We start from the raw sequence: 18,318 nt of genomic DNA, 5'->3' as shown, positions 1-18,318 counted from the left end.
ACTTAATTGGCCTCTCAGAGTTGGTAAAACCACTCCCACCTGTTCAGTGTGTGTGTGTGTCCTCAATATTTATTCCACTCTATATGCATCCGAAGAAGTGGGCTGTAGTCTACGAAAGCTTATGCTCTAATAAATTTGTTAGTCTCTAAGGTGCCACAAGTACTCCTGTTCTTTTTTCATCCAACCATAGAATCTATGAATAAGCAAAATTCAATAGTTAAATTTACAGCAATTGTGGGTGCAAAACTGACTGGCAAAAACTGTTCTGTACTAAACAGCCACTTGTAAAATATCTGTAAATACCTCTAAATGTGTACTTAACAGAAAAACACTGATAATTACGCTCCTTTCTCCTAACTTTGGAGAATGCATTTGTGTGTCTTTAAAGGATTTTTAAACTGTTTAGTATCATATTTTGTATGAGTCCTACTCTATTTTGAAGGTCTGCCATTCTTTACACCCCCCAAAAACTAATTTGGATCCTCCAGCTACCAAGCTAATACTGAAATACTTACAGTAATTTAAGGCCTATAATAAAATGTATTTGCAAACAACATTTGGAAATCAACTTATGAGAATTAAAGCATACAATACAGGTCTAAATATTTCATCAAGTTACTCTTTTCTCTCTTTAAAAAATTAAACTTGTCAGCAGACCTTGACAACAAAACCTTTATAGTGCACAGTTGTCTCCAAAGTTGATTCTAGCATCACATCAAAAACAGATTTTATTCCAAACAATACATATCCATCTACCCTGCTTTTTGGGAAATTCCTAGGTAGGGAGAACCACCTAAAGAGCTCAAAACTACAGAACAAGGTAAATAGTATGTTGTAATATACGTAACAAATGATAAGCTAGAAAAACAGAGAATGGGAAAAATCCACACCTTTACTGGAAGGTTACTGATTATTAAGCAGCAGAAGAGAAGATTACCTTTGCTTCAGCCTACAGTACTAATAAATCACTGCGAAAAACCTGCAAGACATAGATGTCTTTGATTGAACACCAGTGGGAAAAGCCTTTAAAAAAAAAAAAAAAAAAAAAGCAGCTACACTTTTAGTGATGATAGCTTCTTTTTTTTTTTTTTACTCTGCGTCTGCCATTATTCATCTGTTATATTTACCTTCAGAAAGTGTTTTGGGGACAGACAGTTTGAAAAATGCAGTACAAGAAAAAGTCATATTGAAGCTACTTAACTTGATGGGCTCCCAAGGGAGTTCTACTTGCTTTGACACAACCCATACACTGGGGATGTTCAATTCTGGGCTATGACAATGTTTATGCAACACTTTTAGTATTTACATAACACCTTTCACCCAGAAAAGTCCCAAAGAGCTTCCCAAGTTATATGCCAATGAAGGGCAGAGCCAAGCTACATACAATAAACTGCACAACATTCCAGATGGGGAGAAGGGAGGGACTTTTGGCACAGATGTGATAATCCCCTCTTCTTATGAAAAATTCTGTAATAGCCACAGAGACCAGAACTCCATTGTCCAGTGAAGGAACACAGGACAAGGAGTTAAGAAATCAGTTCTACTCTCTGCTATGCCACTAACTAAAACTGTTTACTGAGTCAAGTCACATTCTCTTTACACCTGAGATTCACAATCCATGAAGTACTTGTGGCACCTTAGAGACTAACAAATTTATTAGAGCATAAGCTTTCGTGGACTACAGCCCACTTCTTCGGATGCATAAGCTTTCATGGACTACAGCCCACTTGGATGCATCCGAAGAAGTGGGCTGTAGTCCACGAAAGCTTATGCTCTAATAAATTTGTTAGTCTCTAAGGTGCCACAAGTACTCCTGTTCTTTATGCGGATACAGACTAACACGGCTGTTACTCTGAATCCATGAAGTGTGAATAATATTGCTATTCTTTGTAAAATAATTTTACATCTCTAACTGGAGTGTGCAATAGTAGTGCTTTGTATTAATATTAGCCCCAGCCGAAGAGGGCTATACAAACAGTATGCAATATGCTATGCAAAGTTAGATTATGCTGTACTGTCTGTCAAATATTTCATGAAGAGAGTTACTGTGTTGACAGGACGTACATCTGCATGAAAGACACTGCTGTTAATGAATTTACTGTGTTTACAGCAGCTCTTTCACCTGCCAGGTTCCAGTTTGACACAATGTTAAACAAGCAACCATCATGGGGATTATACAGAGCTAATCCTGAGGGGATCCACACAATTCAAGTGAAACACCCATAAAACAAATACAATTCCCTTATGTCAGGTACTTCTGGACCATGAGGGGAATAATGCTGGCACAGATGGACCCCACAACACTGGGTCCCTTACCACATTTATACAAGAGTAATGCTGCTTGGAGATATGGAAAACCTGATCTGGATAGTCAAGAAAACAGCTGCATTGGCAAAATTAGCCACCACAGCCACAAGGGCCATAAAGACCCTACATTGGATTAACATAGTTGCTACAAGTTAAAAAGTGAAGTTCTGTGTGCAGTGTTCGACAGAGGGACAGACTAGATCAGGGGTTCTCAAACTGGGGGTCGGGACCCCTCAGGGGGTCACAAGGTTATAACATGGGAGGTCACGAGCTGTCAACCTCCACCCCATACCCCGCTTTGCCTCCAGCATTTATAATGGTGTTAAATATATAAAAAGGTGTTTCTAATTTATAAGGGTGGGGTCACACTCAGAGACTTGGTATGTGAAAGGGGTCACCAGTAAAAAAAAGTTTGAGCCACTGGACTAGATGATCAACTGGTCCCTCTCCTAGCCTTGAAGTGTCTGACTCTATAGGCGGGTTGCCCATTCCCCCAGGCCCAAAGGGCCAGTCACCTCCCACACCCCTGTATCCGACACCCGGGCGAGGCGGCGGCGGCCGGGCGATACTTCACCTGGTCGGCCCCAAAGGGCGTGATGTTGGCTTTGACGGAGCCCACGCTCAAGCCCACCAGGGCCAAGCCGGCGAAGACGGCGACGGAGCAGTAGCGGGTGGCTCCCTCCTGGGAGCAGGGGGCGAGGGTGGCGTTGGCAGCCACGGGGGAGGAGCAGTTCTCGATGCTGGCCAGAGAGATCTTCCCGCAGAGGGCCTGCCGGGGGCCCGGGGCAGCCAGGGCCGGGAAGGCCAGCATGCCCAGCAGGTAGAGCGCCAGGCTGAGCAGGATGGTGCCGAATTTGCCCAGCAGGGCGTCGGCCAGCCAGCCGCCGAAGGGCGAGACCAGGTAGGTGATGCCCATGAAGATCAGCAGGGCCTGGCTGGCCTGGGCGCCCTCCCAGCTGTAGGGGGGCCCGTTGAGGAAAAGCACCAGGTTGGAGGTGATGCCGTAGAAGGCCACCCGCTCCAGCAGCTCGGCCAGCAGCACGGCGGCGCAGGCCAGGCGCCGGCCCTGGAAGGAGCTAGGGCCGCCGGGCGGACCCCGGCCCCGCCACCTGCCGCTGCCGCCCCCCAGCAGGGGGCTCCGCTCCCCGGGATCGGCCCCGCGGGTCCCCTCCATGGGGCTGCCTGTGAGAGGCGCCAACGCCGAGCCCCCTCAGCCAACGCTCCCCCGGCAAAGAAACTTCTCCTGCCCACCCTCCTCGGCTCTCTAGCCTAGGGCTCCAGCCCCGCCCGCCTGGCCCCTGCTATACGCACTGATTGGCTGCGTCGGCTGTCACTTCCTCAATGGCGCTTCCGGGTTCCGCGCGCAGGTGTTGCGCGGGGGCTGCCCCTAGCCAGGTCCCGCCCAGGGGGCGGAGTGACGTGGCTGCGTGGGGCGTGGCTGAGCGCCTGGCTCACTGGTGGGAGTTATTGCAGGGGGAATGTGAGCCCTGGGTGGCTTCTCTGTGGGGTAAATTCAGACTCCAGGTGCTACAATGATGGGGCCACACAATAGTTACTTTCCACCCACCTGAGTTCCTGAAATGGGCCTGATGCTCTTGGGCCTGCATTGTCTTTAGAGGACCAGTAACCTCTGTCTTGTGATTGTGTTTTGGCATATTATTCTATGGACTAGATGTTATTATGTATTACACACTCTAATTTTATTGTATTTATACAGTCCAACAGGTGTGCACAACACTTTATTAAAAGATGAAATGATAGATTCAGGACCTTATATGGTAATTCAACACTCAACAAAAAAGGGATAACAACAAAGAATGGGACAAGGGGATCGAGAGGGAATGGTATAACAAAAAAGGATCATGATTTTATGCACACTTTGGCCATAAACAGTGAAATACCCTGCTGCCTCTCACTCATTTCCAGGAAAACCCAAATAGTTTCTATTCTTTTTAGGTTCTTATGCTGCTGCCATCCTCATGATACATAGAGACTAATTCTGGACTACATTTTAAAGTATGTTCCTCTTACATTGAATAACCTCACCGATAATTTTTTTCATTTTCACTTCTTTAAATGGTCATAGCCTGAAACAGATCCTGTCTTCATAGTTTGAAATAGATGGACCAGTTAATCTTCTCCTTTTCTGATTTCAACATTGAATTTTAAAAATTGCTTGTATAATAACAACAATAAAATATTACTATGAAAATGTGATTTTTGCTCTTGCTGCAGTTCATAGTCAGAAAAAAGAAAACAGGAATGACAGGAAAAAATTATCTTGGAAAAAATGGAATTCTCAGTGTAAACTGTCTCATTGTTTATGTAATGCTTTTGCATCACACTGATATTATAAACTGATCAATTGACACACCTTCAAAATTATTAATATTTATATTTAGTATTTGGTGCTGTTGTGAAAGATAAGTGATTAGGAAGCATAGTTTAGACTTGCCTTTTATTTTTTTCTTCCCACTGTATTTGAGTTTTACTATGTGTCACCGATCACCTGAAGAAATTAAGGCCTTGACTTCAGTGGGACTACTCAGGCAGTAAAATTAACCATGCGTGTCAGTGTTTGCGAGTTCAGGGCCTTAAAGTTCCCCTTTTGCCATCTTCGCTTATGCTAATTAGCAGTTGAAGTTAATTGGCCGAATTTTGCGAGTAAGTGCAATTTATCATGAATAAGGGCATTTAATACTTCATTGGGACTAGTCACAAAGGCAAACACTATGCTCAGAAGTATGTGTTGTAGGATCAGGCCCTAAGGTAAAATGTTTGCTCTGAACAAAATGGAAGAGATATTGCACTCTTCCTGTTTTCAATAAAAAAGGCAGACTGACAATATACCACCACACCCAGGCATCTTGTTGCAAATCAAGATTTTATAATTGTCAGTAAAGGAGTATAGCTAAGTGTTGCTAATTAAACAGCTGGTCCCAGTAAAAAATGCACTTATCTTTAAAGAAGGGCCTTTGTAAATAACATACTGACCCCGTGGAAGTGACTCATTAAATATATTTGCTCACTTTAATGTTTAAACTTAATGACAAAGTGCAGCAAAGTTCATATAACCAAATGTGGATGAAGGATCTCATGTTTGTAAAATATTGTTGTAAAGTTACCAATAATTTAACAGGAACTGATCAATACTTTAGGTTTATATGACTTACCTAATTTTGTATACTATGCAACTAGTGTGATTACATCGTCTAAGGTTTCTAATAGCATTGCCCAGAGACTATCAAGTAGATAACATTACTTTGCATTAGGGCACACTTTAATATACACAGACATCACATTCTAGTCCCTGCACAAATTATCTTAGCAGCAGCGAGCTGACGTTTTATATTGGCCCATCCACCAACTGTTAAAAACATCTTGCAACACTGAAATAGTCATATTTAATATTAGAGAGGCACATTATAACAATGTTATTGTCTCTTCAGTACTGAGAAATAAGTAGTTATGACAGTCCCACTGAAATTCAAAAGCAGCTGTATCTACTGAATTTACTGTCTATGAAATATAGTGGCTTCACCAGAGAAATTTTTCATTTTTCTCCAAACAAGAACATTTTTAGCTACAGTACATTTAAAACTCCTGCAAGCGGATATACCCAGGATGAATGTACCACCCAGTCAGCTCTTATGCCAATTGGTGTTGCATAAGAATAATGCTTTTTCCATGGAAAGTCAACATTTTATGAAGGATGTAGGTGCGAGTTTTTCAAAGCAGGGGAGACCAGTCTGAAAAGGCTATGAGGTCTTTCCAGGAAAGTTTAATCAACACAGGATAAATGGATGGAGAATTGTTTTTCCTTCCTTGCTCCCTTACAGTTGAATTAGGAGTAGTATTTCCAACTGTCTAATCACACATACCCAACCACCCAGGCCCTGCCCCACTCATTCCATCCCCCCTCCCTCCGTCACTCGTCACTCGATCTCCCCCACTCTCACTCACTTTCACCAGGCTGGGGCAGAGGGGGGCGGACTATGGGAGGGAATTTGAGTGCAGGAGGGGGCTCAGAGCTGGGGCAGGAGGTTGGGGTGTGGGAGAGGGAACCGGGCTCTGGGCTGGAGCTGGAGGTTGGGGTGTGGGAGGGGGTGCAAGCTCTGGGAGCGGGTTTGTGTGCAGGAGGGGGGGTCAAGGGTGGGGTAGGAGTTGGGGTGCGGGAGGGGATGAGGGGTGCGAGCTCCGGCCGGGCGGTGTTTACCTCGGGCAGCTCCTGGTCGGTGGCACAGCGGGGCTAAGGCAAGTGTCAAGATTCCATCTCTCTAACTGGGACTCTATTTCCCCCGTGTGAAGATTTCTACATTTTAGGAAACAAGGAATTTACTTTTCCTCCACGTATGACAAATTTGTTGAAGATGAATATTCAGATTTAAATCAGATAAAACTTCTACAAAACAGGGCTTACTAAGCCTTAGTTCTTGAGAGGTATAATAATTTTGGCCAGGATTTCTAAAGGCTTGTTTACACTTCTGCTTATGTCAATGTAACTTATGTCGTTCAGGGGTGTGAAAAAACCACCCATCTGAGCAATGTAAATTACATCAACTCAAAGCAGTGTCTATTCCTCACTATGTCGGTGGGAGACACTCTCCTGCTGACATAGCTTTCGCCTCTCATTGAGGTGGAGTAATTACGTCGATTGGAGAGTGCGATGTAGTGTGTCTTCACCAGATATCGGCGCCACTGCAGTGAAGTGAAGACAAATCCTAAGTCCTCCCTAAGGTTCAAAAATTTATTCTGTGGAAAATATTTCTGAAAGAAAGGTGCAGTTTTTACACTTGTGATGGGCTCAAACCAAAATCCCAGATCTGAATGCTCCTAATGTTGGGAAAGTTTGGATCTACTAATTTTTTTATTTGGTTTTCATCTTGATGGATAACACATTCACATCCAATTACTATATGAAAAAATGCAAATACATGCAACAGAAATATTATTCCAGAGCACAGTAAGGTATGTATTTATGTGGGCTGTTGTTTGACAAATGATTGGTTTCTTTGCACATGCAAAACAGAACAATGGGGAAAAAAGGAAAACATGTAGCCGTTAAAATCACCCCTCAGTTTGATGAAATATTCCTAAGCAGCCATTTCTTTGTTAATAGGTGCCAATTTGCCACATTTCACTTGTTTGGAGGGAGCCTCAATTTTAATCTCCCTAATTCACATTGGGCAGCCCTGTTTAAGTGTATGCATGTGAGCATACACAGTTAAGCGTGGGTATGCTGATTTGTGCTAGGCTTAAATAAAACTCCCAGATCTGAATGCTTCTAATATTGGGAAAGTTTTGGCTCCAGTAATGTGTATGCAGTGAGGATGGGTGTGTGTCTGTCAGTTGTGTGCATGTGTGAGGAAGAAAGTATATATTTCTCTCTCAGGTTCTAATTCTAATCTCACTAAGGTCATAAAAACTTTACTGGTAGATCAGGTAAGGGGTGTGACTTTTTTAAAAACCAACATAATTATACCAGTAAAGGCCCTAGCAGTTATATCAGTATAAAGGTAACTTAGGTCAGGTCTATATTGCAAACTTTTGCTGGCATATGTATGTCGGTCAGAGGTGTGATGAGGTTAGAGTTGTGACCAACATAGCTGTGCTAGCAAAATTCCTTAGTGTAAACACAGTTTCACGCAAGGGGGACTGGAATAAGCTATGCCACTTTTGCCATTATAAACTGGATCCATATAAGGAGTACTTTGCCAATATGGTATGCCCATATATCTATACCTGCAAAGCCTTCCAAGTGTGGTGTACCTATACTGGTATAGAATTCGGATGTGTATAACAGCCCCCAACCCTTTATACTAATATAGCCGGGTCCAAACTAGGGCAGGTTGTACCACTTTGACTATGCTGGCATAGTTAAAGAGGTACAACTTTCTAGTGTGGACAGGGCCTTTGAGTGGTGTCAATCAGGAGTAACTCAATTCAAGTCACCAGTGTAAAAGTGGTGCAAGTGAAGAAACAGTCTGGCTTTGTGAGACCTGGATCTGCAGGGGCGGGGAGTCTCTCTCTCTCTCTCTCTCTCTGATTTAACTGGCCTGATAGGCTAGATCAGTGTTGGGAAGCTTAAAGAAGAGTCAGCCCCCCACCCCCAGGTCTCTCTCTCTCTCTCCTGGGTGGGCCCGATCCATTCAGAACAGGGCTTGGCCCCACATTTAGGGCTGGAGCCCCTGTGTGCATCTGTCACTGGTGTCCGTGGCTACTAGCTAGGGAGTGTCTGTCCCTTCCCCGCCCTCCGCCGTAAGGAGCAGGAGGGAGGGTCTCTCTGTCCCGCCCCGGGGGAGGCGGAACTCTAATTCCGGGCTCCTGCGGCCGGGGTGCCGTTGTGGGACCGGACCGCAGGCAGCAGCTGCAGGCCGGTAACGCTGCCTCGGGTGCCGGCTACGGAGCGATGGCAGCGGCCCCAAGGAGGCTCCCTGCCCTGGCCCTGCTTGGGAGCTGCCCGTAGCTACCGCCGGGCCCGGTGGGACGGGCCGCGCCGCGCCGCGATGAGGCTGCTCCTGCTGGCCTGTCTCCGAGCCCAGACGGGGAACGCTACCACCGCGGGCAGGATACAGTAAGTGCCGGGTCTGTTCCCGGGGGACTCCCCTGGACCCGCTGCTCCCTCCCCCGTTCACAGGGGCCATGGGGGACGCCCTGGGATTTGCCTTTCCCATTCTTAAGGAGGATTTTCCCACGTCTGCCTTTCCTTCTTACATAGGCAAAACGCGGGGGTGTGCGGGGGTGTTCCCTATGCCTGTTTCTTCATCCACAGGGACTAGGGAGAGCTGTCATCTCCCTTGTGCCTGGACTGGCCTCCCTTTTATCCACATGGGCAAGAGGGCACGCTGCCTGTCTCTCTTTCTCTCTCCCATTCCAAAAGAAGTGGGTGAATTCCTTTGTGTGTAACACTTTCCCCCCAGTCCACTTCCATGGAGACAGCCAGGTGAAGAGTGGGTGCAACATAATGTATTTTCCTAGCAGGGCTTCTTTCAGGCCCTGAGAAATTCCCAGTAACGACCCAACCATTCCCAGTCTCTTTTCAAACCTAAGTTAATTGTATCTAATTTGCATATTAATTCAAGTTCAGCAGTCTCTCTTTGGAGTCTGTTTTTGAAGTTTTTTTGTTGCAAAATTGCCACCTTCAGGTCTATCACTGAGTGGTTAGAGAGATTGAAGTGTTCTCCCACTGGTTTTTGAACGTTATGATGCCTGATGTCAGATTTGTGTCCATTTATTTACAGAGACTGGGAATATTTGGGTCATTACGCTAATTGAATCTATTTCCTCATCTTAAAATATGTTAAAATACCGTTACACCTTCTATGAGTCATCTTGATTATCACTTCAAAGGTTTTTTTCTTTCTTCTGCTGATGATAGCTCATCTCAATTGATTGGCCTCTTACAGTTGGTATGGCTACTCCCACCTTTTCACGTTCTCTGTATAAATATCTTCTTTCTGTGGGTTCCATTCTATGCATCCGATGAAGTGGGCTGTAGCCCATGAAAGCTTATGCTCAAATAAATTTGTTAGTCTCTAAGTACTCCACAAGTACTCCTGTTCTTTTTGCGATTACAGACTAACTCGGCTGCTACTCTGAAACCTATCCCTTTCAGTGTTTGCTTTTTTACTGATGGAAAGCATTCAGTTATATCAAAATGATAGATAATTGGGAGCAGATAAAACAACAAAAATAATTCCTAGAATATTCTACCCTCATCTTTCCTATGTAGGATTATTTTTTGGCCTCAGCTTGTAAATCTGATAGAGGTGTTTAACCTACACTGAAGGTTCCAGTGCTCAGGAAGTTGGAGAATCAATGCCCAACAGAATCAGAATGTCTCATCTCAGTTATTATAAACACTATTCATAGCAGTGGTGTAAAGGACCCCACAAAAACAAATCCGATCTGGCTAATGTGTAAGCAATATTAGCTAGAAATCTATTTTCCTGTTTAGTAGCGTTAGCTGTCAGTTGTTCAGCTTAATCTTACATTGGCACTGCAGGTAAGAACAGTTACTTTAATTATTGTAGCTATTATTTAAATAGCCTTTTTATATAAAAGGCCCAGAGCCTCATACGCTTTAACTTTAGACACTGTGAGAATCCCAGTTCATAAAGTTAAGCACATAAGTCTTTGCAGCACTGTGCTTAAATATGTAGAAGATTTTATATGCTCAAGGAAATGTACAGCTTGCTTTAATCACATCCGTGTGTGCGCATACTGGTTTATTTACTCAAACCTTTTTATATGTTGACCTGCAGCAAGCATTGGATCGTTTAAAAAATTAAAACGCTTAAGTTGTTCCTAAATGGGACAGCTGCTAATGTAGGTTAATTTTATGGCTTGAGATCACTGAGTATGCTAAGTTTGTGATACTAGTTTGTTTATATAACTGCTTTATCTCTTCACACAACATTTTCATCTTCTGAATTTAAACTCTTAAATTTCCTAGTGACAAAGATACCAGAGTCTAATTTATCTGTAAACCTTTGGGACAGATTCTTAGCTGGTGAAATCAGCTACGCCAATTTACAAGCAACTGAAGATCTGGCTCTCTTTTCAATAAAAACAGCTCCATAATAAAGGTGATAAAGACATCAATTATGTTTGGCCTCCTTAACATTTCATCCTTAATCTGCATGACAACCTACTCATGCCTGTCTCTGCTCAGACTGTCATTCTTTAAACCCTTGAAGAGGGATCAAAAAGGGGGCGTGTTAGGAAGGGAAAAGAAATTAGTTATTCTACCCCCCCCCTTGGAATTTTCTACTCACCTTTTATTACCTGTTGTGCAAGGGGGAACAGACATTGAAACTTTTGAGGGGTTGACTTATGAAGACTTAAATGAAGTTTTTGTGACTATGTAGATATTTGAGAGGGAGACCTTGTTACAGTTTCCTATTTGAAATTGTGTAAATCCCCAGGAAAACAATCACATTCACAAGAGCATAAAACCCACAAAAATAATGTAAAGGCTAATAATTGCTTGTTGAAATTTAGCATATCAATTTACAAATAACCTGAGTAATCAAATGTTCCCCAGTTCAAGGGCACCATATGTTAATACATATAAAGCCTGTAGAAATAGATTAGAATACTGGGTGTCTGTGCATGCATGCTACAATGCAGATTAGATGTTAATCAATTTAGCATTGAGCATTGGGGTTTTTTTCCCCCTCTATTTTTTCCTTGCACTTCCCACGTGGTGGTACTACTACTACTACAGAAGAGGGTGTGCATGTCAAAAAATCCCCTTCTCTTCATATTAGATAGCAGCGTAGGGATCTCTTACCTCCCTGCAGTTGCATTGGCAAACTGTGTTCATATCTGTGTTTGCTTCCCATAGGTGTAGTGGGTTCTAGCCCACAAAAGCTTATGCCCAAATAAATTTGTTAGTCTCTAAGGTGCCACAAGGACTCCTCATTGTTTTTGCTGATACAGACTAACATGGCTCCCCTTTTGAAACCTGCAGAAGGCAGGTATTCCTCATTCATCTTCCACTCCTGAGGCCTCGCATTCCAACATTTACAGTCCCAGCAGGTGATGAGTGCTGCATTCCAACAGGATTTACACAGCTGAACCTGTTGACAAGCAGAGTGAAACTTCATTGGGTTCAGTTCTACTTCTAGAGAGAAAACTGCTGACTTGGGGCCCGAGAAGCAGAGTAATTGCCCCTCACAATTGCTGTTTTGATAATTCAACTCCACAATGGATGTGATCCAAAGCTAGTCCTGTATCCGTTGGGGTGCACTCATTTCAAGCCGACACAAATCATCTGTGTTAATTCCTTCCACCCACGCTGTTTGGAAAGAGATGTCCGAGGCAGGGAGAAATTAAAGAAAAATTGATGTTGATTAAATAAGTAGGAATAAATTAAGTGAATGGTTGAGGGTGTACAGGAGTAATTGTAGACTGCTGGCCATCTTTAAAGTTTGTTACAGTCACAAGAATAGTGTATAGTGTGCAAATAAAGGTGTCTCATTCTTTTTGTAAGGGAGAGGAACAAAGTTCACTGATCAAGGCAATTTCAAACCGAAAAAGGTTAGAGGAGGACGGATTTGGTTTCACAGTGAAAACATCTCAAAGTTGTAATTTTAAATACCTACAGCTTCCGTAGACTTTACTGGGAATTGTGGTTGGTCACTACCTCTGAGGCTCAGGAACTACAGACCTGATCCAAACACCAGCTGACGTAGAAATTATTTCATTTACTTCAGTAGGTTTAAGCTTAGGCCCTCTACCCTCAGCAACAGCTAATATAGCTTTGGAAATCAGCTGCTGACAGAGGGTTTGTGGAAGAGAATCAATGTAGTAGTATGAAATGTATTCAAAAGGGGCATGATTATTGAATTGTATGACTGTAACACCTAGGTAGTCCTAATCCTAGACCAGGAGCCGGTTGTGTTAGGCACTGTACAAACACCGAAAAAGAAGTTCCTGGACAGCAGTCACTCTATCCCCATAACTTATTGAACAATATAACCCCATTCAAAATGAGAATATAAAATAAAGTTGTTTTTTTTGGAGGTGGGGAGCGAAGAAGAGGAGTGGATATAGTGCAAAACAACACAGGTGTTGCAAGCTACAGCATGTAAGACTACAGATTATTTTAACTCACAGGAAACCTTGGAATCCCAATCAGTTTGGAACCACAAAACAAACTTGTAGTGCATGAAGAACCATGAACTCTGGAATCAGGTGGGGGTGTCAGTGTTGCATTTTTTCAGATTACTAGGTGGGACAAACCAGAAGCAGCAATCAATATGCTCCTGAGGGCGTTCTGTGCTAAAAATAAAATAAAAATTCTGCAAATGTTATTTATCAAATAAATTGGGAGACTCCAGCACAGCATTGGGGAGCACAGGCCACTGGCTGCACAGAGGTGGGAGATCACTGTGCATCTCTCCCCTCCCCCCAGACAGGGACTCAGCAGTGAGGATGCACCCAACCCTGACACAACGCAAGGACCGGCCTGCCCCAGAAACACCCCAGGGCCCTGCCCCTCTGTGCCAGGTACACCAGGTGTGGGCAGGCAGGCTCCAAGTGTGAAGGGTCTTAGTGTGGGGGGATCCTGGTGTGTGTGTTTTGGAGGGTGTGGATGCACAGGGGATTGTTGGAGGGTTCTGGGTGCAACAGTAATGGGACTTTGCAGGTGAAGGTGGCTGAGGCTCGGCGGGGGTGTGGGGGAACAGAGCTCGGTGTGTGTGTGGGTTCTGGGTGTGGGTGGTCCAGATGCTGGGGGAGTGGGGCTCAGTGGGGTGGGGATCCAGGTGCAGCTGGTTGGGGCTCAGTGGGGTGGGGATCTGGATGCGGGTGGCTCGTCGGGGTGATCCAGGTGCAGGGGAAGTGGAGCTCAGTGGGAGAGTCTAGGTATGAGGGGGTCTGGATTCATAAGGTTGGGCGGATGGGGGAGCAGCTCCCTGTACAGGGATCCCTCCTCCTGCAGCTTAGGAGCAATGGGTGCAGGAAGCAGATGGGGGGAGGAATTTGCAGGGATTCTTGCAGCTGGGGGAGAAATCTGGGGGTTGGTCTGACCCGGCCCCAGATGCCATGCAGAGGAAGAGGAAGTCCCATCCTCCCCAGCTGGGACGAGAAGCTGAGTCCAGTATAGGGTAGGAGCCACAAGCTGGGTCTTTCCCAGTTCTGCCCCTTTCCCCACAGTGATTTACCTCTCTGCCGGCTGCCCTGGGCACCTGAAACATACTGCGGCGGGGGGGAGGGGACATGCACGTAACCGCTCTTGTGGCTTCCCATGGCTTCCCCATCAGAAAGTCATTTTTTTGCGGGGAAGCAAAAAATCTGCAGGGGCCATAAATTCTGTGCATGGGTAGTGGCACAAAATTCCCCCTGGAGTAATCAATCAGAGTAGGAAAGAATGTATGAAACAGATCATAAAACATCACCTGGGTTTTTGTAGCCATGTTAGACAAAAATTGCATTCCTATGGAAGTCCTTCATTAAAGTGTGAATAGGGCATACAAAATCAGAAAGGAACTGCACCTTTTAATTTTATATTAGCAGCAGTATTACTAACAAACAGTATAGATCTATACTACAGTGTGCCACAGCATTAAAGACTTCTCTTGCTTTGCCTTTTCACAACACTTATGTGAGTGTGGTGGGTGCATATTCTCCCTGTCCCAGAGATTAAGAAGCTGAGACGTACAGCTTGATTTTGAGATGTGCTGAGTACCTGAAGTTCACCTTAGAATTATAAGGAGAAGAATTGGGTCCATACAAGAGTGAAGGGATTTACTTAGAGCCAAACAGTAAATCAGTGGCTGAGCCAAAGCTGGAATACAGGAGTCCCAGACGCCCAGCGCTATGTTCAATAACCAGCATCCAAATTTTATTCCCAAAAATACTAGATGAGAAAAAATGAATAACTGAAGCCCGCAGACAGAGAACAAAATCCAATAAAGTGAATCCAGAGTTCACAGTGTTTCTCTAAATCCTGGGTTATTTAATTCTGGAGTCTGTAAGTGGTGCAGCTGAAGCAAGTTATTATCCAACTGGACCATAACAAATGATCTGTTTCAGCCTGAGTAGTGGACAATTCACAATTCCTCTGATTTGACTCTCCAATAAAACTGCCAGATTCTGAGACCCAAACTCCAGTTTAGAAGCACGTCACCCCACAAGTTGTAGCACTGAATTCAGTTGGGCCGTTCGTGGAGTAATGTGCTACTCAGCATAAGTAAGGAGGCAAAATCTGGCCTGAAGTAAAGAATGTCAGTAACGAAGATGTTCCTTTGGAAATTTACCCACAATCTACAAGGAAACAATAGAGAAAACACTAGCTCAAAATTCAGTATTTCTTCCAAGGCTGTCACACACTGTCACGTGTGTTCGCTTTACAGAGAGCAGAGAACACATTTATTTTTATTCCAAAAGTGTTTATGAATTGGCAAAATAATTTAAATATACAATTTTTATCAGAAGAGAAAACAAAATATATCAGTAGTGTATACTGATTCAGGGCCATCTGTGACTTCACAGACAGCTGAGCTTTCAAAACAGAACAAAATAAAAACCTTGTAAAATAGTCTCCAAAGCATCCTCTCCCCATCCTCCTTGAAGTGGTGATGTGTGTTCAAGTGTACAGGAAGTTGTACTCTTCATTCCCTGCGCGAAAACAAGCCTTTCATGGAGGAAGAAAATTGCACTCTGTAAATTCCAATACTTTAGATAAATCCAATGTAACATCCTGATCCCATAGATATTTATGCATATGCTTAACCTGAAGCATGAGAGTGAGTAGTCACATTGAACTCAATGGCATGTGTATAAATGTTTTCAGGATTAGGGATTGTAAAGAATTTTCAAAGTATTCATTTTAACTTCCTAAATTGTATAATATCTTTTACGTGCCCCTGAACAACCAGTCAGAGTGAGTCCAGCTTTTTATCCTGCCTCTAGACATATCCAGGACCTCAATAGTGGCAACTCAAGGCTCTGCTTCCGTAAGAGAGTCCTTCATAAATATCCATCTTTTAGAACACTGCAAGGAAGTCTCCCCTTCCATTTACCATTGCGACCACCATTGTTCCGCTTTGATTTGTGTCTGGCAGGGTCAGCTCTGTTGGCAGGTTTTGCCATTGATCCCACTGTCTCCATATGTAACAGCTAGAGCTGGAGTAGGGAAATTTGTCATCTGGGTAGCCATCAGCTTGGTTCAGGGTCAAGAACTGCAGAGATCTCTCCTTTCGACACCTTCCTCATTTGGTTTGAGTGTTGCTCTTTACAACACATACACTGCTCGGCACTCATGGGAAAGGCAAGTCAAATAAATCCTACTTCTACACTACAAAAACTAAAGTATTAGGGAACCAGTCACTGTTTCTTGACGTGATTAAATCATGGTTCAATCTTGTCTGGGAGGTGGGGTTGCCACCTCTGAGGTACAAAAACCCCCCAGGACATCCAGGATGATCCTGAGCCCATAACATTGGACAGATGGTAGTGTGTACTGAGCACCCGTACAGATTTCAAGGGACAGCTACCTTGAAAAAGGGATGAACATGGGCACATAGCAACCCTATAGGGTAGATTAGACCTAGCTTTTTTAATTGCACTAAACACCAGTGATAACACCATAAAGTCCCACATATACACAGAAAATAGAAAAGTGTTAGGATAGCCTAATTTTGGCAATTAATTGATCTTTGATTATTAGCGATAAATATGCCCAATGACCTGTGATGGGATGTCAGATGGGGTGGGATCTGAGTTACTACAGAGAATTCTTTCCTGGGTGTCTGGCTGGTGAGTCTTGCCCACATGCTCAGGGTTTAGCTGATCGCCATATTTGGGGTCAGGAAGGTATTTTCCTCCAGGGCAGATTGGCAGAGGCCCTGGAGGTTTTTTGCCTTCCTCTGCAGTGTGGGGCACGGGTCACTTGCTGGAGGATTCTCTGCACCTTGAGGTCTTTAAACCATGATTTGAGGACTTCAATAACTCAGACATAGGTTAGGCATTTGTTACAGGAGTGAGTGGGTGAGATTCTGTGGCCTGCGTTGTGCAGGAGTTCAGACTAGATGATCATAATGGTCTCTTCTGACCTTAAAGTCTATGAGTGTCAGGGCTTTAGTATGTTGCATCTGGGTCCCTCAGCATGGTAGTTTGTTATGTAGAGGGGATCAAAATATAAAGAGTAACATTGATTGAACAACACCCAGGAACAGTTTCATGAGTGAACCAAATTACTTTGGAGTATTTGTTTGCACCATGATTTCTGAAATGATAAAAAATAGCGATGTGATTTGGAGCTGTGGTAACTGAAGACAAAAGGAAATATGATCACCTCTTGTAGTTAGACAAGATTGCGTCAGCTCAGAATTTCTAGCTGAGTTTCTTGGGTTCTGAAGTCCTTGGAGTGTGGTGTTAGGGAGTTATTTTCAAATTAACTGTAACATGCAAACATATTGCTTGTACACGATAGTGATGTATGCTAATTGGAATACTGAAGGGAAAAAAAATTATTTTAGACAAGTTAATGAGCACATGAGAACTTGTGAAATGTTTGCATGAGCATCCCGCTTGCTTGCCCGAGAGAATGCATTTCTACAGCTGTGAGGTTTGCGGTTCATTATTATTTAATTTGGGCCAAATTTTGAACCCCATACATTGGTAAACAGATACTTGCATAAATAGCCCAATTGAAGTACATGGGACTGCTCATGTGAATAATTGCTCAACAATGTGAATAAAGGCCTTGCAATCTGGCTGTATTTTATTATTTATTAATGCTTACTTAATTTATTAGTTTTATTTCAAATGGTGAAATCCAAAGTAAAATGAATTCCTATTCAGTATAATGGAGAAATATAGTACCATATGTTGTGCCAATAAGGCTCTGTCTGTTATAGTGCTAATAGTTTTTCCAGGGCCTCAAGACGTTTTATAGCATTTTTAGCAGCAATTTCTGCACTGATGACTAACTTCCCCAGGACAGATAATTACATTCTTTGGGAGGCTGTGAAGCGACAGAGAAAGGAAAAAGAATAATATTCAAGAAGCTATTGAATTCACGGATTTTAATGCCAGAATAATTAATATGTGGATGAGAAATGAACCAACTGGAGCAATATCTAATGACCACAAAAATGTAGTGTTCTTTTTATGATGCTGGAAATGTAAACACTTCATATTTGATGTTATTTTATATACATTTTGCTGACACAATATGCAAGTTTCTATCAAAATATAGGCATGTTCCTGCACTGGCTAATGACAATGGCACAATTGTCAATTGATCTCAGTTTCAGTCGGGGGATGTAAAATCTCACTGGTAGTAAGTAGATTGCTGATCCAAAATCCATTGTAATCAGTTGAAGTTTTTCCATTGACTTTAACGGTCTTTGTATCAGGGCTTTAATGTGAAGAATATTGTTGTGCAAAATGTATATCATTATCTTGAAAGCCAACAATAAAAAATATTGTCTTGATATTTTAAAATCTCAGTTGTGTTAACACTGGGTATGTTCATGAAAACATGTTAAATAACAA

At 43.3% G+C, this 18,318-nt stretch overlaps 2 protein-coding genes across 5 annotated transcripts in view; one reads left to right on the top strand and one right to left on the bottom strand.

The window, feature by feature from the left end:
* The window catches only part of SLC15A4 (solute carrier family 15 member 4), a 90,687-nt gene extending 87,095 nt beyond the window's left edge, over nt 1-3,592 (bottom strand). For 3 of the 4 annotated variants that reach the window (XR_010592896.1, XM_042852534.2, XM_042852532.2), the window contains exon 1: nt 2,882-3,592. Coding sequence is in view for 3 of the 4 variants with exons in the window: in XM_042852534.2 (XP_042708468.1) it covers nt 2,882-3,481 (600 nt within the window). In the remaining variant the exon portion in view is untranslated. The remainder of the gene's footprint in view (nt 1-2,881) is intronic. The other variant, XM_005299580.4, reaches the window with a different exon arrangement.
* Nucleotides 3,593-8,584: 4,992 nt separating this feature from the next.
* Nucleotides 8,585-18,318, top strand: part of GLT1D1 (glycosyltransferase 1 domain containing 1) — a 96,974-nt gene continuing 87,240 nt past the window's right edge. Inside the window, exon 1 of the mRNA XM_005299569.5 lies at nt 8,585-8,881. Within this exon, the coding sequence (XP_005299626.1) occupies nt 8,814-8,881 (68 nt within the window). The 5' untranslated portion in view covers nt 8,585-8,813. The remainder of the gene's footprint in view (nt 8,882-18,318) is intronic.

Source organism: Chrysemys picta, chromosome 15 (genome assembly GCF_011386835.1).
Source record: "Chrysemys picta bellii isolate R12L10 chromosome 15, ASM1138683v2, whole genome shotgun sequence".
NCBI classification, from domain to species: Eukaryota; Metazoa; Chordata; order Testudines; family Emydidae; genus Chrysemys; species Chrysemys picta.
This window is presented reverse-complemented; position numbering and strand designations above follow the sequence as displayed.